The sequence below is a fragment of the Phocoena sinus genome, chromosome 2 (assembly GCF_008692025.1).
Source record: "Phocoena sinus isolate mPhoSin1 chromosome 2, mPhoSin1.pri, whole genome shotgun sequence".
NCBI lineage: Eukaryota > Metazoa > Chordata > Mammalia > Artiodactyla > Phocoenidae > Phocoena > Phocoena sinus.
Window position 1 is genome coordinate 132136965 of NC_045764.1, and position 20156 is coordinate 132157120.

The 20156-nt window shown below is 34.8% G+C and overlaps 1 protein-coding gene across 1 annotated transcript in view; it reads right to left on the bottom strand.

Annotated features, from left to right (window-relative positions):
- Positions 1 to 20156, bottom strand: part of WDHD1 (WD repeat and HMG-box DNA binding protein 1) — a 58311-nt gene that overhangs the window by 25840 nt on the left and 12315 nt on the right. Inside the window, exons 7-14 of the mRNA XM_032624800.1 lie at positions 19218 to 19313; positions 15186 to 15278; positions 14247 to 14353; positions 13883 to 14024; positions 9737 to 9947; positions 6935 to 7122; positions 4821 to 5005; positions 1762 to 2003 (exon numbers count right to left, since the gene is read on the bottom strand). Of these exons, the coding sequence (XP_032480691.1) occupies positions 1762 to 2003; positions 4821 to 5005; positions 6935 to 7122; positions 9737 to 9947; positions 13883 to 14024; positions 14247 to 14353; positions 15186 to 15278; positions 19218 to 19313 (1264 nt within the window). The remainder of the gene's footprint in view (positions 1 to 1761; positions 2004 to 4820; positions 5006 to 6934; positions 7123 to 9736; positions 9948 to 13882; positions 14025 to 14246; positions 14354 to 15185; positions 15279 to 19217; positions 19314 to 20156) is intronic.

Genomic DNA, 20156 nt, shown 5'->3' on the forward strand with positions numbered 1-20156 from the left:
AGCCAGTAGGGCCAGAACCAGTAACAAGAAAAAAAGTGGTAAGAGATGAGGTTGAAGAGGCAGGCAAAGGTCAGATCATGTAGGACCTTGCCACCTGGGAGAACAAGTTTGATTTTTTTTTTTTTTTGTGGTACGCTGGCCTCTCACTGTTGTGGCCTCTCCCGTTGTGGAGCACAGGCTCCGGATGCGCAGGCTCAGCGGCCATGGCTCACGGGCCCAGCCACTCCACAGCATGTGGGATCTTCCCGGACCAGGGCACGAACCCGTGTCCCCTGCATCGGCAGGCGGACTCTCAACCACTGCGCCACCAGGGAAGCCCAACAAGTTTGATTTTTATTCTAAAGCAATAGGAAGACATCAGAGGATTCTGAGCAGAATGTTTTTAAAAAATCACCTAGGCTGCTATGTGGAGAATGGATTTTGGCAACAAGAATTGAAGCTGAAAAGCTAGTTAGGAGGTTATTCCAACAGTCCAAGAGATGATGTCTGGGTTGCACTGGGGGTTTAGTGGAGATAAAAAGAGACAGATGTGCAATGCGGTGTGTGAACTGACATGATAATGACTTTGCTGACAAAGTCAGCAATGTGGGGATGTGAGGGAAAGAAAGGATAACTCTTAACATTTCTGGCTTGAGTAGCTAGATTGATAGTATGCCGTTTACTGAAATGGAAAAACTAAGAAGCAAGTTTGGAGGGAAAAAGAAAGCCCAGAGGCTTTATTGTGACCAAGTTAATATGAGATAAATATCAAAACTCTACATAGAGATTTCAAGTCAGCAATTCGATATTAAGTCTGGAGACACAAGGAGGGGGTAGCGCTGGTGATATTAATTTAGAAGTCATGAACATATAGATGTATTAAAGCCATGGGTGTTAATGAGATATCCCAAAGTAGTTTCTCAAACTGCATTTTTTGACCTGTGAGTCATGAAATCAATCCAGAGTTACAACCAGAATTTAAAGAAAAATGAAATCAAAGAGTAAATATTGTCCATGAGACTTTCATTCTAGTTATATCTGCATTACAGTTAGTTAGTTATCTCTGATATATTCTATATCTATTGCTGTATAGAATAGCAACATAGAATATATTTCTCACTAGGGCTAAGCAGTCGAAAGACTAATAGCTCCTGACCTAGTGAAAGGAAGAGAAGGGGGCTGTGACTGTGCCCTGGAGTACTCCAGCTAAGAGGGGGGCATAGGAATAGGAGCCAGCAAAGGAGCTGAAAGAGTTATCAGCTCCTAAGGAAAAAAAATGGGAGAGTGACATCACGGAAGCCAAGAGAAGAAAAGTATTTCTGGTGGAATTATTTAAATAAATAAGCATAAAAAGATCATCGGTAACCTTAATAAAACCAGCCTTAGCACAGCGATGGGGACTGAGGACAGAATACGAAGTGAGGAAAAGGAGGCAACAACTTTTTAAGTCACATTCAAAGTTGCTTTGGTCCTTCACACAAGGAATTAGTTTATTTTTTGAGGCATTTAAACTCTGATAATTCTTATAAGATATAGACATGGAAGCAATTAACCAAACTACCTTAGAATTCTTTCTATAGTACAGTTTTTCTATAAATAAAATGTTTTCATTTTCATTGCTATTAGTGAATACAACAAAATTCTGTACAAAGATTATACTGATTCAAATACTAAAATAAATGCAAAAGGAGATACAATCCAAAACAGAGAGAAAAAAAGCTTAAGTAATTTCCATTTTACTTCAGGTCATGGTAAAACTATAAAATAGTAGAAAAAATCTACCTCTGTGATAAACAATGACGAGCTGTTCTCCATGTCCTGCCACTGACACAACAGGCCCAGGGAGACTGAAGACCTCTTTCTGAACACCTCCAATGGTAAACAAGCGAAGGAGCAAGGCGCTAGTGGCAGCAGCAGCCCATCCCTGACCAAGACATATGGCTTCAATATTTTCATCCTGAGGCATGTCTACTATCCACTCTTTGCTTGAATCCCATGAACTAAAGTGCAGGCAGTGAAGCTTGCTAAAAGTTAAAACAAGACAGAAATAATCAAACTTTCACATTTGATATTTTATACATATATATGACTAATCATTACACCCAGTAACAATCAAAGAGTTTATTTTTCTATTACACACAAATAATACAAAAATGGCTTTAAGAAAGTAATTATGAAATATCCTTAAAATGAACTATGTTAAAACCATTAATAGTCATGTTACTGAAGAATATTTAAAGATACAGGAAAATGCTCACAATATAATGTTAAATGAAAAAAAGCAGGATAAAATCAGCAGAGTGTGATCCTAGGCTGCAGATACACACAAAAATCACAACCAAATTTTTAAAAAGGAAGGAAGCATCAAAATGTTAGGCAAGAGTCCTCCCTTTGCAAAAAAGAAAATTCAATATGGGAAAGCAAAGAGAAAAAGAAAAAAAAATCATAATCCCACCAGCAAGATTACCAACCACTGCTAACAATCTGATTTGTGTTTCCAGTCTTTTTTCTTTGCATATTTACATACATGCAAGTTATTATGAAACTTAAGCTTCAAAACGTAGATACCATAGTATTTAGAATCAGAGGCAGTACTGACTTCCTAAACAGTAATTTAAAATTCAAATTTAAAATAAAGAGAGATGAGGGACTTCCTTGGTGGTCTAGTGGGTAAGACTCCGCGCTCCCAATGCAGGGGGCTTGGGTTCCATCCCTGGTTGGGTAACTAGATCCAGCATGCATGCCACAACTAAGAAGTCCGAGTGCTGCAACTAAAAGATCCTGCATGCCGCAACAAAGACCCAGTGCAGCCAAAATAAATAAATAAATAAAAATAAAATAAAGGGGGATGGGAATTCCCTAGCGGTCCAGTGGTTAAGATTCCGCGTTTTCACTACTGAGGATGCGGGTCAATTCCTGGTCAGGGAACTAAGATCCCCCAAGCCACGCAAGCTCAGCCGGAAAAGAAAAAGGGTGTGTGTGTGGGGGTGGACCTAGACATTATCATGTTAATTGAAGTAAATCTGAAAGAGAAAGACAAATATCATATGGTATCACTTATATGTGGAATCTAAAATACAACACAAATGAACATATCCAAGAAACAGAAACAGACTCACAGACATAGAGAACGGACTTGTGGTTGCCAAGCGGGAGGGTGGGTGGGGGAGGGAAGGACTGAGAGTTTGGGATTAACAGATGCAAACTAGAATATATAGCATGGATAAACAACAAGGTCCTACTGTATAGCAGAGGAACCTATATTCAATATCCAGTGATAAACCATAATGGAAAAGAACATGAAAAAGAATATATATAACTGAATCACTTAGCTGTACAGCAGTAATTAACACAATATTGTAAATCAACTACACTTCAATAAAATACTTAAAAAATAAAATAAAATAAATAAAAGGATAACATTGTATATGACTCTGAAACAATGTATCTAGGAAAATAAAGAGAAGAACAATGATCAGTCAGGAAACCATAACAATCTTAACAATCTGAAATCAAAATTGCACATGGAGCCAAGGGGGAAGGGGGATGTGAGGGGATGGATTGGGAGTCTGGGGTTAGTAGATGCAAACTATTATACACAGAATTGGATAAACACTGAGGTCCAACTGTATAGCACAGGAAACTATATATCCTGTGATAAACCATAATGGAAAAGAATATAAAAAAGAATGTATACATATGTATAGCTAAATCACTTTGCTATACAGCAGAAACTAACATAACATTGTAAAACAACTATGCTTCCATTTAAAAAAATTGCCATGGAAATAAATGTTCTAATTATGTAAGATATTCTGAGTTAGAGACACTGAGTCAACAGTGATTATTTTAGTAAACTGATTTAATTCAATAGTAAAGTATTGAGTTGATTTTACAATGTGTAAATTAGGAAACCAATTAAAATATTAAAATGACCCAATTTGGTGTTTCTCAGGCTTTAATGCATACTCTATCACCTGAGGATCTTGTTAAAATGCAGATTCTGACTCAGAAGGTCTGGGTTTGGGCCTGTGAATCTGTGTTTTCAACATGCTCCCACGTGACCCACGCCCCTAGTTTGTGGACCATAATTTGAGCAGCGAGGAACTAATATATCCAGTCAGAAGGATTTTAATTTCAAATCACCTGGGAGTTAGTAAAATCTATGATCAAGTGTATAAGCACTATGATCAGCTGAAAAAATTAACAGGGCAAACTGGCTGAAATAACAAAGCTGAATAAAATATTTTTTCTTCTTTAAAAAAAAATACAGATTCTGCATCCACTGCTTTTCCATCATAATTTTCTTATCTCTATATCTACCTACCTACCTAGCAACCAACCAATATATCTAAGTTAAAGTTTTTTAAGTTAAAAAGTCAAAATGATAAATAGTACTAATAACATTTTTAGTGTGTTTTTCCTTTTTTTTTTTTAAAGAGAAGTTTCAAATCTAATCTATAGTGACAAAACCCACATCAGTAGTTGTCCAAGGCTGGGATTAGATTAACTGTTAATTGTTAACAGTACTTATTATATCTGAGAGTAGAATTCTGGGGGGAATTTTCATTTTCTAAAAATTCTGTACTACTTAAGCTTGCTTGTTTACAATTAATCCGTGTATTACTCTTATGTAAGAAGGGGACAAATAAGCAAAAACAGACATATGTTCTGAGGTATTACGGGTGTGCTGCTATTTGTACTAAACTCTTCCTTCTGAAATTCCATATTATAAAAGACATAATTTTGTTTTTTGTCTTACAAACTTTTTGTACTGAATTTCAACATTTTAGTACAACAGTTCAACAGTAACAAATTCTTCCTAATAATCTTGAATTTACCTTGCTAGTTCATCAGTGCTTTCACATGCCAACAAAACAGCTTCATGGGAAAGATCCGCTACTGTATAATTCAAAGTGTTTGCTAAGTGTGTTGCATGGTGTATGGAGGTATCATGGAACTCCACATCTATGGCATTGTCTTGCTCATCATTATAGCAGCGAATAATTCCAAGAGAGTTCCACACCTACAAACATGTAAGGTGAAATACAAGTCTGAGAAAGAGTAAAGTTCTTAGAATCAATAGACTAAAATAGTACAAATTAACAAATAATGTAGTCTCTATCAGGGATTAAGTTATGGGAGCAACCACAGCTTACTTACCTCTAAATAGTTTCAGGTAACAGTAGTAAGATCGGAGCAACAACTACTAATTATTCTCTTCCTCATGAGAAGAAGGTACATATATACTTATTTATTAGCAAATGGAATATTTTACCTAATATTTTAAAAAATTATATTACTGTCATAAAAAAATACAATTCACCTTTGGACAACTGAACCATTAAATTCATCAAACAAAACATTTCAAAAATGTATTTACTTACAAATATGACTGCATATTTCCTTTGGTCCAACTAACTGGTTTACAGTTGTGGCATAAATATATACATTTTAAGGCAGCATAGGACTTCCCTCGTGGCTCAGTGGTTAAGAATCCGCCTGCCAATGCAGGGGACACGGGTTTGAGCCCTGGTCTGGGAAGATCCCACGTGCCATGGAGCAACTAAGCCCGTGTGCCACAACTACTGAGCCTGCATTCTAGAGCCCGCAAGCCACAACTACTGAGCCCACATGCCACAACTACTGAAGCCCATGAGCCCTAAAGCCTGTGCACTGCAACTACTGAGCCCACACGTGGCAACTACTGAAGCCCACATGCTCTAGGGCTCATGTGCTGCAACTACTGAGCCCGCATGCCTAGAGCTTGTGCTCTGCAACAAGAGAAGCCACCGCAGTGAGAAGCCCGTGCACTGCAACAAAAGAGTAGCCCCCGCTCGCTGCATCTAGAGAAAGCCTGCTTGCAGCAGCGAAGACCCAACACAGCCAAAACCAAATAAAAATAAAATAATAAATAAATAATAAAAAATATTATAAATTATATTATAATAAATAAAATAATAAAAAATTATAAAAATAATTAAACACACACACACACAAAAACAGGAATTAAAAAAAAAAAGGCAGCATAAATTGATACCATTTGGAAAACCTGTCTTCCACTCATGTACACTACAGGCTCACACTACGCAGGGTAGGCCCTAGTGTTTCCTTTCTCCTACCACAAATACAACTAAAAGTATTTGACAATATTAGAAAAATTAAGATCTATTACTTGATGATGATTACTGATGGCAATAAAAAGGCTGTTGTTGCTTTTTTTAATAAAACATCACCTTTAGTATTTATCTACAAATTTATGCCAGGACCATACAATTTAAGAAGGACAACTGTCAAAGTCCTCAGTGGAAAACCTCAAATAATCAACAAATAAAAATATTAAACTTTTTTAGCTCTCAAACTTAAGACAAAAAGTTAATATAGTCATTCATCCATAAATATATATTGAATGCCTATTGTGCCATACCTTGTTCTAAGTGCTATCAGTAAACAAAACAGAAAAATCTCTGTGCTTCTGGAGAATATATTCCATTGGCATGGGGAAAAGGGGCAGATAGCTTTTTCTTTCATAGCACTTATCACCTTCTAATAGTATACCATACCAGTGGCTGCTTTCTAAAAAACACCTTCTAACTAGTGTGCTGGAATCAGTACAATCTCCTATATAAAAACTAATATGAGAAGTAAAGTTTGGAAGTATAGCCAAGAGGTACTACAAGATATACAGTCACATTTATTATGTTCATTATATGTCATTTTGCAAAGCAGAATTTTATTTAACACAACATTCAATAATAAGGTTGAAATAAGATTAAAACTGTGAGTTAACCATAAAATAAATCAAGCACAAAATTATAATCAACCAAAGTGTTCCAGGCCAGTTAACCAAGGTTTTTAACAAATATTTTTACCACACAAAATTAACTACAGTGAGATAAAATGCTTAAAAGTGAGATAAAACTATTTTAAAGTTACATGTAGATGAAAGGCTTACCATGAATCTGTGAGTGAGATGCAAGGGTGTAGAACCTGACTGGAATGGCTTTTGCCGGGGCGTTGGCATAGGACCATCATAAAATGGCCTTTGGGATGTTACAACTGGTAGATTGTGAATGCTGCCTGCCTGATCATCCTCCTCCTCTTCTTTGAGAAAACTAAAACCAGTTTTTATCATTGTAACATCTAGAAAACAAAGGATTATAATTAGAGAATCGTAAATACCTATTACCTTGAAAAAGAAAAGCATTACAAAATCTAATAACCTTGTCCATTCATATTTAGTAATACTAACATTTTAATACTATTTGCCTCTTTCACTGTGTTAACATCTGCAGTGATCATTCAAAAGCAATGGAGGGTAAAACTGCTGGTACCTTAGCATGAATCAAAGCAGTGGCACCAATCTGTATTAGTAGTCAGTGTATTGTTAACCAATTGCAGTAAAAATAGTAAAAATAGTAATTTTATTAAATCTTGATCTTTGCATAGATTTTTAAAAAATGTTCTCTGTGTTAAAATGGGAAGTGTGCATAAAGAATTGTGATGGGGGATTTCCCTGGTGGTCCAGTGGTTAAGACTCTGTGCTTCCAATGCAGGGGCTGTAGGTTCGATCCCTGGTCAGGGAACTAGATCCCACATGCTGTGCAACATGGTCAAAAAATTTAAAAAAAAAACATGCTGTGTAGTGCGGCCAAAAAATTAAAAAAAAAAAAGAACTGTGATGGTTGTCTCAAAAAAAAAGCAATTCTGCAATTGAGTTGTAAGCTGAACTAGCTAATTTTTTCATGTAACACCATTTTTATTGGAAATACCAGATAAACTATGGTTTATCAACTATGTGGCAAACATTTTCTTAAAAATGAAGTGAGCTGGTCATTTAAGAAAAATAACTAACAGAATTTGTGGTCAATGATAAAACTGGAGCTTTCAAGCGAAAATCAGAATAGTGAAAAATGTGTATCTGCCACCATGAGCTTGACTGCTTTGTAATATTTAAAAACTTCTGATGAGATTGGCGATGATACTAACAAATATTATTCTGGATAACGTGTCAATATTAGGAAGGTCTGCAAAGCTCAGGAAACAGTATTTTCCAAATTAACAATGCATACGTGAAAAAATCAAACATGGTAAAAGATCCATTCAAGTTAGACCAATGGATTTTAATGTAATAATAGAGTTGAAAAGTTCACCGAAAAGTTTTCAGATTCCACATTGCAAGTAATCTTTAAGAAATTATCATTTGTTGCATTTTGGTGCAACATCGAAGAAGAATATCCGCAATTCTTTCAATAGGCTATTAAAATACTTCTCCTTTTTCAAACTACATATTGTGTGAGGCTAAATTTTTTTCACATACTTCAAACAAAAACAAATATATGGCAGTAGACTGAATCCTGAAGCACATGAAAGAATCCAGCTGTCTTCTACGCTAAGATCTGCAAAATAATATCATTTTTCTAGAGTTGTTTTATTTTCATAAAAAATGTTATTTTCATTTACATATAATGAGTTTATTAATGTTACTTTAAAATGAATATTTTAAAAATTTCTCAGTTTTAATTTCTAACATAGTAAATAACAATAAATATAACTCCACAAACAATTTTCTTTGGGGTCCTCAAAAAATTTTAGGAATGTAATGAGCTCCTGAAACCAAACATTTGAGGAGTGCTATCCTATAAACCCTATATGCTTTAAATGCAGCACAACTTACCACTGTACACTGGCATTTCACTTGGTAATATTCAAATGTGTTAATTTTAGCATATAAGTTGTAACAGTCACTTTATTTAAAGGTTTTTCATTACAATCCCAGTATCTTTAACATGTATCAAACTATTCAGGTTACCTATTTCTTTTTGTTTAAAAATTTTTAATATGTATTTAATTGGCTGCACCGGGTCTTAGTTGCCACGTGTGGGATCATTAGTTGCAGCACGCAGGATCTTTTAGTTGCGGCCAGGTTACCTATTTCTTGAGTTAGCTTGGTAGTTTGTGTCTTTCAAAGAATTTATCGATTTTATCTAAGTTGTTGAATTTATGGACACAAAGTTGTTCATAATATTCACCTATTAAACTTTTGTTATTAATAGCAGTGCTATCTTACAGAAATATAATGTGAGTTACATATGTAACTTAAAATTTTCTAGTAGCCATAAATAGTAAAAAGAAACAGGTGTAATTAATTGTAATAATATACTGCACTTAAAATATAATTTCAACATGTACTCAATGTAAAAAATGACCAAGATATTTTACATTCTCTTTTTTGTACTGTCTTCAAAATCTGGTTGCATTTTACACTTAAAACACACCTCAATTTGAACTAGCCACATTTTAAGTGCTCAAAAGCCATAAGTGGCTAGTGGCTATCATATTGGATAGTGAAGGTCTATGGGATACACGGTGATGATACCCCTTTCATTTCTTATATTAGTCATTTGTGTCTTTCTTTCTTGATCAATCAGGATAGAGATTTATCAGTTTTATTGATCTTTTCAAAGAATAAGCTTTCGGTTTTACTGACTTTTCTATAGCTTTTGGTTGTCAATTTCATTGAATTCTGTTCTTTATCATTTCCTTCCGTTTGCTCGCTTGGGGTTTAATTTCCTCTTCTTCTAGTTTGCTAAAGCAGAAGCTTAGATCATTGTTTTGAAACCTTTTTCAACATACGTATTTAATGCTATAGCTACATTCTACCAATCCAGTACTGACTTTAAATAATAGTTTTAATAAAAAATTGAAAATATTGATCAGTAAGATGGATCATCCCATTCACAAAGTCAATTCATACCAACTGAGTTTTCATCATCTTCTAGGATATGACTTCGCTGTCTAGGACGACCTGAAGCCAGCATGAGGTCATCATCATCTTCCTCATCATTTATAATCCGTTTTGAAAAAGAGCGGGTTTCGACTGCATTGTCCTTTAGAAAATCACCAGCACTACTTGTATCTTCTCCATCAAAAAGATCATTATAATCCTTTTCTACTCTGCTGGATACCTTGAACAAATTAATACAAATTAGAAAGTATTAGTGAACTACTTAGATAAACACAGTTACTCAAAAGGCAACCTTTTAATATGTACCTATAAACTCTACCAAGTAAGCAAGTGCCTTGGTAAAAATAATTAACAAATATGTTTATGAGGATTGTATTATATTTATATAAGACCTAGTCCTTACTTTAAATGCCTATAGTCTACGGATAAGGTGGAAGTATAAGACAGACATGTAAAAAAATACATGTGTATACCCAAATATAAAGCAAAATTTTATTCCTTACAATCATTCTCCAGAAAAGAAGTCACCTATGAGTCCTTACAAAGTCTGTCATTATAAGATATTCTCTCATTTACTTTTATTTTGAACAAGATACTGCTTAGGTAAGATGTTTACTTTAAATGATCTCAGTTAAAGCTTGTCTTTGGGGTATTTTTTGATGCTTACAGAAGTAAACAAATAGAACCAAAAGAAAAACAAAAGTGGTAAATAAATCCAACATTAATCATTGATTCCTAGGAACATGAACATATCATTGCAAGTACTGAATGTCACTGTAAACAATTTTTGAGATCACTTTAAAAAGTGAATAGTAAGCAGATACATTGTAAGGATCACAATTATTCCTACAGAATGAATAAAAACTGTACAATGTTAAGTCAATGGAAACTTATAGTTGGGTATAAAAGTCTAATGAGAACACCATTAATGGATTCAAAAGGGACTATATCACAAATCTTTTAGATGGAAGTGCATATAACTGTGTTCTGGAAAGTTGACATTTAAAGAAATGAGAGAACAGAAAAAATACTTCTAAATTCATATGTTTAAACAAATGATTTGAATAATTAAATTAATAACTATTGATAAATGCTATAAGAAGATATTTAACTATTTTATCCATAGTCCTAAAAGCTTATGTACTCAAGTTGGTCAAAAACTTTTTTCGGGAGGGGGCTTCCCTGGTGGCCCAGTGGTTGAAAGTCTGCCTGCCGATGCAGGGGACCCAGATTTGTGCCCCGGTCTGGGAAGATCCCACATACCTCCCACATGCCGCGGAGCGGCTGGGCCCGTGAGCCATGGCCGCTGAGCCTGCGCAAATTTTTTTCAGACTTCTTTATCAAAAATGAGGGTTTTAACTTACGGTGAGAGGTGTTGTAACAGAAACATGTACTATGAGGAGTAAAAGCAAAAAGGAGAGAGTGGGCAATTCTGGATAGAAGGGTTAAGGTTTTATAAGAGGTGACCTTTAAACTAAAATTTTTTAAATTTTTTTTTTTTGGCGGTATGCAGGCCTCTCACTGCTGTGGCCTCTCCTGTTGTGGAGCACAGGCTCCGGACGCGCAGTTGATTTACAGTGTGTATTAATTTCTGTTGATTCAGTTATATGTATATGTATTCTTTTTCATATCCTTTCCCATTATGGTTTATCACAGGTTACTGAATATAGTTCCCTGTGCTATACAACAGGACATTGTTGTTGAACTAAAAATTGTTTCTCAATTTAATTTTCTTTTTTATCAACGTTAGACATGCATATAAATTAGTCAGTGTTATCAGATTTAATATAAAAATGAAAACAATCCTCTGCACAGCCTCCGACTTACTTCTCTGCTCTCAATTGTTTCTTTTGATACTTTCCTCCACACTTGTAAATCATATTCCAGTGAAATTTTTTGATTTTTCAGTTTTAATTACCTATTTAATAGATGTTACTAACTTCTTTCTGTTAAGAAAGATGAGGATTTGGTGCCATTTTTCAACCACCACTGCTTCCCTTGTATGCATATACACCATTCTCCTACTCCTGCCCACCCAATATAGATATATTCTCATTTTGCTTGGATCAATTTACAGTATTTAGATTTATTATGACCATGTAAATACTATTCATAGCTGAACCCTAAAGCAAAGGAAATAAAAGCAAAAATAAATAAATGAAACCTAATTAAACCAAAAAGCTTTTGCATAGCAAAGAAAACCTTTGACAAAACAAAAGGACAACTTACTGAATAGGAGAAAATATTTGCAAATGATATGACCGATAAGGGGTTAATATCTGAAATACATAAACAGCTCAACATCAAAAAAACAAACAACTCAATTAAAAAATGGGGAGAGGGCTTCCCTGGTGGCGCAGTGGTTGAGAGTCCGCCTGCCGATGCAGGGGACATGGGTTCGTGCCCCGGTCAGGGAAGATCCCACATGCCGCGGAGAAGCTGGGCCTGTGCACCATGGCCACTGAGCCTGCGCATCCGGAGCCTGTGCTCCGCAACGGGAGAGGCCACAACAGTGAGAGGCCCGCGTACCGCAAAAAAAAAAAAAAGGGCAGAAAAGCTGAATAGACATTTTTGCAAAGAGGAAATGCAGATGGCCAACAGGCACACAAAAAGATGCTCAACATTGCTAATCATCAGGGAAATGCAAATCAAAACCACAATGAGATATCACCTCACACCTGTCAGAATGGCTATTATCAAAAGGAACACAAGTAACAAATATTGGCAAGGATGTAGAGAAAAGGGAACCCTCCTACACTGTTGGTGGGAATATAAATTGGTGTAGCCACTGTGGAAAACAGTATGGAGGGTTCTCAAAAAACTAAAAATGGAACTACCATATGACCCATCAATTCCACTCCTGGGTGTACATACGAAAAAAACCAAATACACTAGTTGGAAAAGATACATGCACCCCAATGTTCATAGCAGCATTATTTACAGTTGTCAAGTTATAGAATCAACCTAAGTGTCCATCAACAGCTGAATGGATAAAGAAGATGTGATATAGATAGACAGATAGATAGATATTGGAATACTACTCAGCCATAAAAAAAGAATGAAATTTTGCCATTTGCAACAACATGGATGGACTTGGAGCTTAAGGTATTATGCTAAGAGAAATAACTCAAACAGAGAAAGACAAATACTATATGATATCACTTACATGTGGAATATAAAAAATATAACAAACTAGTGAGTATAACAAAAAGAAACAGACTCACAGATACAGAGAACAAACTAGTGGGGAGAGGGGCAATATATGGGTAGGGGATTAAAAGGCACAAGCTATACTGTATAAAATAAGCTACAAAGATATGTACAACAGGGAATACAGCCAATATTTTATAATAACTATAAATGGAGCACATCCTTTAAAAATTATGAATCACTATACTTCAATAAAAATAAAATAAAATAAAGAATTTCTCTGTTTTGGTTTTTTCTTACATGGATTCCCCAAAGATCTTCCAATCTCCTGCCTGAAAAACATAAGACTGGCTGACAACACTCTGGGAGCCAAGTATGAAAAGTGAGCTGGGAATTTCAACGTTCAAGTATATACATTTTCATTTAATCCTTTCCAGTACAGTATTCCTCCTTCACCCAACACCACTCAATTGTACCCAGTGTCCCTGGATCTGAATCTTTGGGGACTCAGGCAAGCTAAGTGGCACCTCAGGGGAAATAATGAACAAAAACAAGGCAGCCTGTTTAAAGCAGTTCAGTCAGGCTGTGCAGCTAAGCATAAGAAGTATATAGTTAGCTCTAAGAGTTAAGGGAATTCATGACAAAAAAACTTAGGCTAAACTAAGTTACAGTTATTAACTAATTTTCATCTATAAAACATTTATTTAACTAAAAATACCTAGAACACCAGGATACTAAAAAATTACAGTTTTTCACAAAGGTATTCCTTGGAAATCCATGAAATATTAATGGATATTATATGGAGGGAAAGAAGTTCCTTAGTAAAACGTATTTGGGAAACATTAGGTTAAACAAGTTTAAACGTTCTTTGTGATAGAGCATTACTGAACATCTAATAACATAAATTATAATTTTCAAAGAAAGTAATGTAGTTTGTGGTGTTTCCCAAATTCATATGACCACAGAAAGACTTTGAAGAAACTGTTCTACCCTATTACTTATTACCTTACTGCTTGACATCTTTCCACTGGGGTCACAAACATTCTCCAGGACTCCCAGATTTCCTTCTGCATCAGTATAAGCTATTTGACCACAAGTAGGATGCCATGACAGGCCACAAATTGCATAACCTTTCTCATGTTTCACCCTAAAAATTAAAAAGTGAATTCTTAAAACACTGTCAAGAAAAATATAAGCTATACATTTCTTTAGGTAAATTTTAGTTAGAAAAAGTTTTGATAAACATAGCTAGCTATATGTCTGCATTTTAACAATCTAATGATTGCAGATGTGAAATGTTTAATAATTAAAAAAACAAACATCTAATAGAAATAAGCAAAAAAGAGACAAAAGATTTACTGAATCATACCTTTCCATGCAATCTTTGGTTTCCACATTCCAAACTATAATTAAACCATTAATACTCCCTGCAGCTAAATATTGTCCACAAGGAGACCAGGTTACTATATTTAGGGTCTAGTAAAGAAAAACAATAAATAAATAATAATTTCATACAATTTAAAACTAAAAACTCATTTTATTACCAAATTCAAATTTTATAAGGGTTATAACCTTATTGTATGCAATTTCTAATTAAATCTGATACATAAACAGCAAGACAAAGTTTGCTTACTTTTTAACTTTCTTTTTCAATAATATTCAACAAAGTAATAGCAGCTTTTACTTTATCACAAGAAAATTACACTAGCACAATTTTAAAAGCAAAAGCTAAAAAATGTTTTTATCCTAGAAAGAAAGACAACACAAGTTATCCTCTTAGCAGTCACCATCAAGATGAAGAGAACTAGGAAGTGAAGTGAATCATACTAAGCCATTGCTGACCTACTGGGCCTCTGTTTCCTAACTGCAAAATGGGTATATATGAGAGAAGGGGGCGGGGGCAGGGAGAGAGAGAGAGAAAGAAACACAGACTAACAACCTTTCCTGCTCTAAAACTCCAGTGTCCATAGTCACAAGTCTCAATGAAACTCACTTAACAATAAATATTACTAATAATGTGAGAATTACCTATTCTAATACTATGCTAGGGTTAAATTTGACTTCTTATAAATTAAAAGATTTTTCTTACCAAATTTCACAAAGGAGAAAGGTCAGATAGGACCTAGCAAAGACTTATCTACTAGTTATTCACTAAGTGAAGAAAGGCTGAGGGGTAAAAGGTGGACACATGCACAGCAGTCCGGAGTTGTTCTCCATTTCCAACAATATTTAGCTGTAATTGTATTAAAGCAAAGTATGCATTAACTATTCCCATTAGCCTACTGAAAGTATCACTTACAAAACCTACCTGAGAGATGAAATTATCTGAAAGATCAAATTGATTACTCCAAGTTTCTCTTCTATATAGCTTAACAGATTTTTCCACAGGAACTGCTAGTAACTATTAGGAAAGATAAATGATTTAAACAAAAGTTTACATTAAATTAAGTTTAAAGAGAAAAAAAAGCAGAAAATTCATCTAAATAAGACTAAAAAACATAAAAGCAAATTTGTATTTTAATTGGCAACTAACAAAACTCAGAAAGCTACTTAAAATTTTGATAAAGAATGGGTGATGGGGCTTCCCTGGTGGCGCAGTGGTTGAGAGTCCGCCTGCCGATGCAGGGGACACGGATTCGTGCCCCGGTCTGGGAAGATCCCACATGCCATGGAGCGGCTGGGCCTGTGAGCCTTGGCCGCTGAGCCTGTGCTCCGCAATGGGAAAGGCTACAACAGTGAGAGGCCCGCGTACCACAAAAAAAAAAAAAAAAAAAAAAAAAAAAGAATGGGAGATGATCATTATTGCTTGCACTGAAAGACAGAGAACATACAGTCACTAATATTTTTAACACTATTTCTTAAGGAATATAAGCCCTTTGGATCTAAAAATTCATCTTATTTGCTGGCAGGAGAGAAACAGAGCCAAAATACTTTGAATATCTTTGGAAAAGGAAACTTATCTTCTTACATATACTTCCAAAAACCAGATTAGTAGAAAAAATAAAACTGACATTCTTTCCATGCTTATCAAAAAACGAAGAAAAATGTATTATTTATGAATAGTAAAACTATGTTTAAATTTTTTAAAATTAATTAGATTAATTGTTTCATAAGCAAAGAAGAAATACATACTGGATTTCCCAACTATCACTTTAGTGCAGAATGTACCCTTAAAAGTTTACATGATACAAAAGGTCATACATTGAAAAGAAAGTCTCCCTCCAATCCCTAAATCCTATTTCTACTTCCCAAAGGCAAAAAACATAAGCACAGACCATATAAGAATGCATATGCACTTATACACAAGTAGACACACAATTAAACAGTAGCATTCTATCTACTATCTATACCTACTGCTCTACAGCTTGATGTTTTTAATATATCTAAAGACTGATTATTCCATGTGAAGACTCACAGATATACCTCATTCTAACAGTTGCAGAGTATTCCATTTCCAGGAATAAATTCCACAGTTTATTTAACCAGTTCTCTATTAATGAACATTCAGGATGTTTACAATCTTTTGCTACTATAAACAATGATACAACATTTTCATTATACATACTCGTAGTGCATATGAATAAATATGTTTATAGAATATATGCCTAGAACTAGTACTGCTGGTCATTCATTCTAATAAAAACTGCCACATCCTCTTCCACACAGTATATATCAAACTTTTGATCTTTGACCATCTGACAAATGAAAAATAGACAATCATACTTCAATTTGTATTTCTTTTAGTATGAAAGGTTGCATGTATTTTCATATGTTAAAAGCCATCTGTGTATCTTTTTCTGTATACTGTCTGCTCATGTCCTTGTTCATCTTTTTACTGGGATCTTATTGATTTATAAGAACTCTTTGAATATGAAGGAAATTAGCTCTGTCATACTGTTTCAAACTTTTTCTCAGTTTATCATTTGTCCCTTGACACTGAAATATTTATCTTTTTACTTTTCATATTGTTGAGTTTATAAATTTTTTCTGGAAATTTTCACATATGCAGAGAAGTTAAAAAGATGATACAGCAAATACCTATACAATGAGATTCACCATGTGATAGGAAGTCTCCAAGATGGTTCTCAGTAATTCTCACCTCCTGGTATTCATGCCCTTTGCCAGTACATTTATTAAATCTCCTTTTCTCCACCTTTATAATACACTAAATTCCCATATATACTGGATCTATCTCTCTGTTTAATAGATATCTGTCTATTCATGAATTAGTATCACACTTTTAATTCCCATAGCATTATGTTATATCTGATTGAGTTAGACTTTACCACTTTTGTTTTTCAAGACTTTTGCTTTTCCATATGGCTTTAGAATCAGTTCTATTTGGTCCCCGCAAACAGCTTACTGATATTTTATATTGAATGCTTCAAAACTATAGATAATTCAGGGAAGAACTGACATCTTTATAACAAAAATTCATTTCTAAGAATAGGATATATTTTTCTATGCGTTTTTCTAAATGTTGCCATTTGCAACAACTTGAATGAACCTAGAGGGTATTATGGTTAGTGAGATAAGTCAGAGAGAGAAAGACAAATACTGTATGTTATCACTTGCATGCGGAATCTAAAAAATAAAATAAAAATAAGTAAATAAAATGAATAAATATAACAAAACAGAAACAGACTCAGAAATATAAAGAACAAACTAGTGGGGGCTTCCCTGGTGGCGCAGTGGTTGAGCGTCTACCTGCCGATGCAGGGGGCGCGGGTTCGTGCCCCGGTCCGGGAAGATCCCATATGCCGCGGAGCGGCTGGGCCCGTGAGCCATGGCCGTTGAGCCTGCGCGTCCGGAGCCTGTGCTCCGCAACGGGAGAGGCCACAACAGTGAGAGGCCCGCGTACCACATAAATAAATAAATAAATAAATAAATAAAAAAAAAAAAAAAAAAAAAAAAAAAAAAAGAACAAACTAGTGGTTACCAGTGGGAAGAGGGGAGGGGGTAGGGCAAAACAGGGGTGGGGGATTAAGAGGTACAAACTACTATGTATAAAATAAATAAGCTTTTTAGCTTATCCTTTTGGATATATTATATAGCACAGGGAATATAGCCAATATTTTATAATAACTTTAAATGGAATATTATCTATAAAAATTTTGAATCACTATGCTGTACACCTGAAACTAATATAACATTGTAAATCAACTATACCTCAATAAATAAATAGATAAATAACGAAAAAGAATGGGATACATTTTTTCTATTTAAGTCTTCTTTTACTCTTCTTTGTAGCATGCTTAAATTTTCTTTACATAGCTCTTTCACATTCTTTGGTAAGTTTATTCTTAGTTATTTTATCTTTTTTTAAAATTTTAAAATCTTTTTTGATTTCACAGTTAGTGCATTATTTTTCTCTCACCATGTTTTCTAAATGGCTATTGTTTGTATATAGGACTATAGGTTTCATATATTAATTTTGCTTCCAACTACCTTACTGAATTTTCTTATTAGTAATATTTTTCCCCCAGTTGATTTTCTTGGGATTTCCTCGTATACAAGCATTTCATTTGCAAATAATGAGCATTTTCCTTCCCTTCTTTCAAACCTCTCATACCTTTCTATTGTCTAACTGTATCAGCTAGTACCTCCAAAATGTTAAACACTAGTAGTAAGAGTTGATATAACAAGACTGTTTCCAAAGTTGCCCCATTAAACATGAATGTAGGGCCTCCCTAGCGGCGCGGTGGTTGAGAGTCCACCTGCCGATGCAGGGGACACGGGTTCATGCCCCAGTCCGGGAAGATCCCACATGCCGCGGAGCGGCTGGGCCCGTGGGCCATGGCCACTGAGCCTGCGTGTCCGGAGCCTGTGCTCCGCAACGGAAGAGGCCACAACAGTGAGAGGCCCACATACCACAAAAAAACACACAAAAAAACATGAATGTAAAGAAAAAGGTAAAATCGATTCATTCCTGCCAAATGTACTCTTCAAAAAAGAACTTTTAAAAAGTTGAAATGTTTCTTACAGCATTTCAATAATTAATTTGCTTGGAGCTCTAAAATTTATAATCTAAATGAAATAGTTACAATTAAAAAAACTATTCTTACATTCAAAGATAACAAGGACTGGAACATATAATTAAAACAAAATAAGGGACTTCCCTGGTGGTACAGTGGTTAAGCCTCTGTGCTCCCAATGCAGGGGGCCCAGGTTCCTCCCTGGTCAGGGAACTAGATCCCACATGCATGCCACAACTGAAGAGTTCGCATGCCACAACTAAGGAGCCTGTGTGCTGCAACTAAGATCCAGCACAACCAAAGAAGTAAATAAATAAATATTTTAAAAACAAAAGAAAACAAAAAACAAAATAAGAGTCACTCACCTTCCCACTTTTTGGTTGCCAAGCAAGTCTGCAGATTGATTTTGCATTTATCACATCATTGCATTTTTGCAGCAGTGGCCAACTGATAGCACATGTCTGATTTAAAAAAAAAAAAAGAAAATGTAAGTCTTGTGACTGAAAAATAATCTTTTTAAATAAATAAAAATGAAAAATAAAATGCCAAAAGAAAAAAAAGAAAATTTATTTCCCCTTATGAAAATTCTCCCAAAAAAAGATACGCAGCACTGGGTACATTTAATAAGTGGTTTCTTCAAACTGATAGATAGCTGGGGAAAAAAGCAACTTAATTCACTTTAATCTAATTATAATATTTGATTTACCTAAGTTACTTTATGTTTTTCACAGTTAAAAAGAGCACAAGTCTTAAATGATTAACTCAAATAGGAGTATTTCCTATGTAGAATAAGCAAACAGTATACTCACTGAATAAACGTACACAAACAAAAAAAACCCCAATACATTAAAATCTTACAGTAACTATGAAAATAAACTTGAGAGATCTACTACGAAATGTTAAGGTGTCAAAGTCAATCCTTTTAAATAGTTCAAAAGTGAGGGAAGAAACTGTGGCTATGAGCTGAAGCGTATCTGTGAGGGATGTTTTTCTCATCAGCTACATCATTCCTAGAAATGCCAATCTTCTCTGATTGCCTCAGGAAGAATTCATTGTTCCCTCTGCCAATCCAGAAAGCACTTTCTTCATACCTCCTTTAAAGCTATTACCAGGCTGGGTCAGAGTAAGTTATGTGACTCTCCAAATCAAGTGTGGCCCATGCCTTACTTTCGTATCCCCAACACCTGGGGACCAACATATGGTAGTTAGCTTATAAATATATAATGATTGAATTTCCCTTTGTGATTAGACACAGAATCAATTAGTCTTCAACATATTTACTTTTACTTAGATTGTTGGGGAAT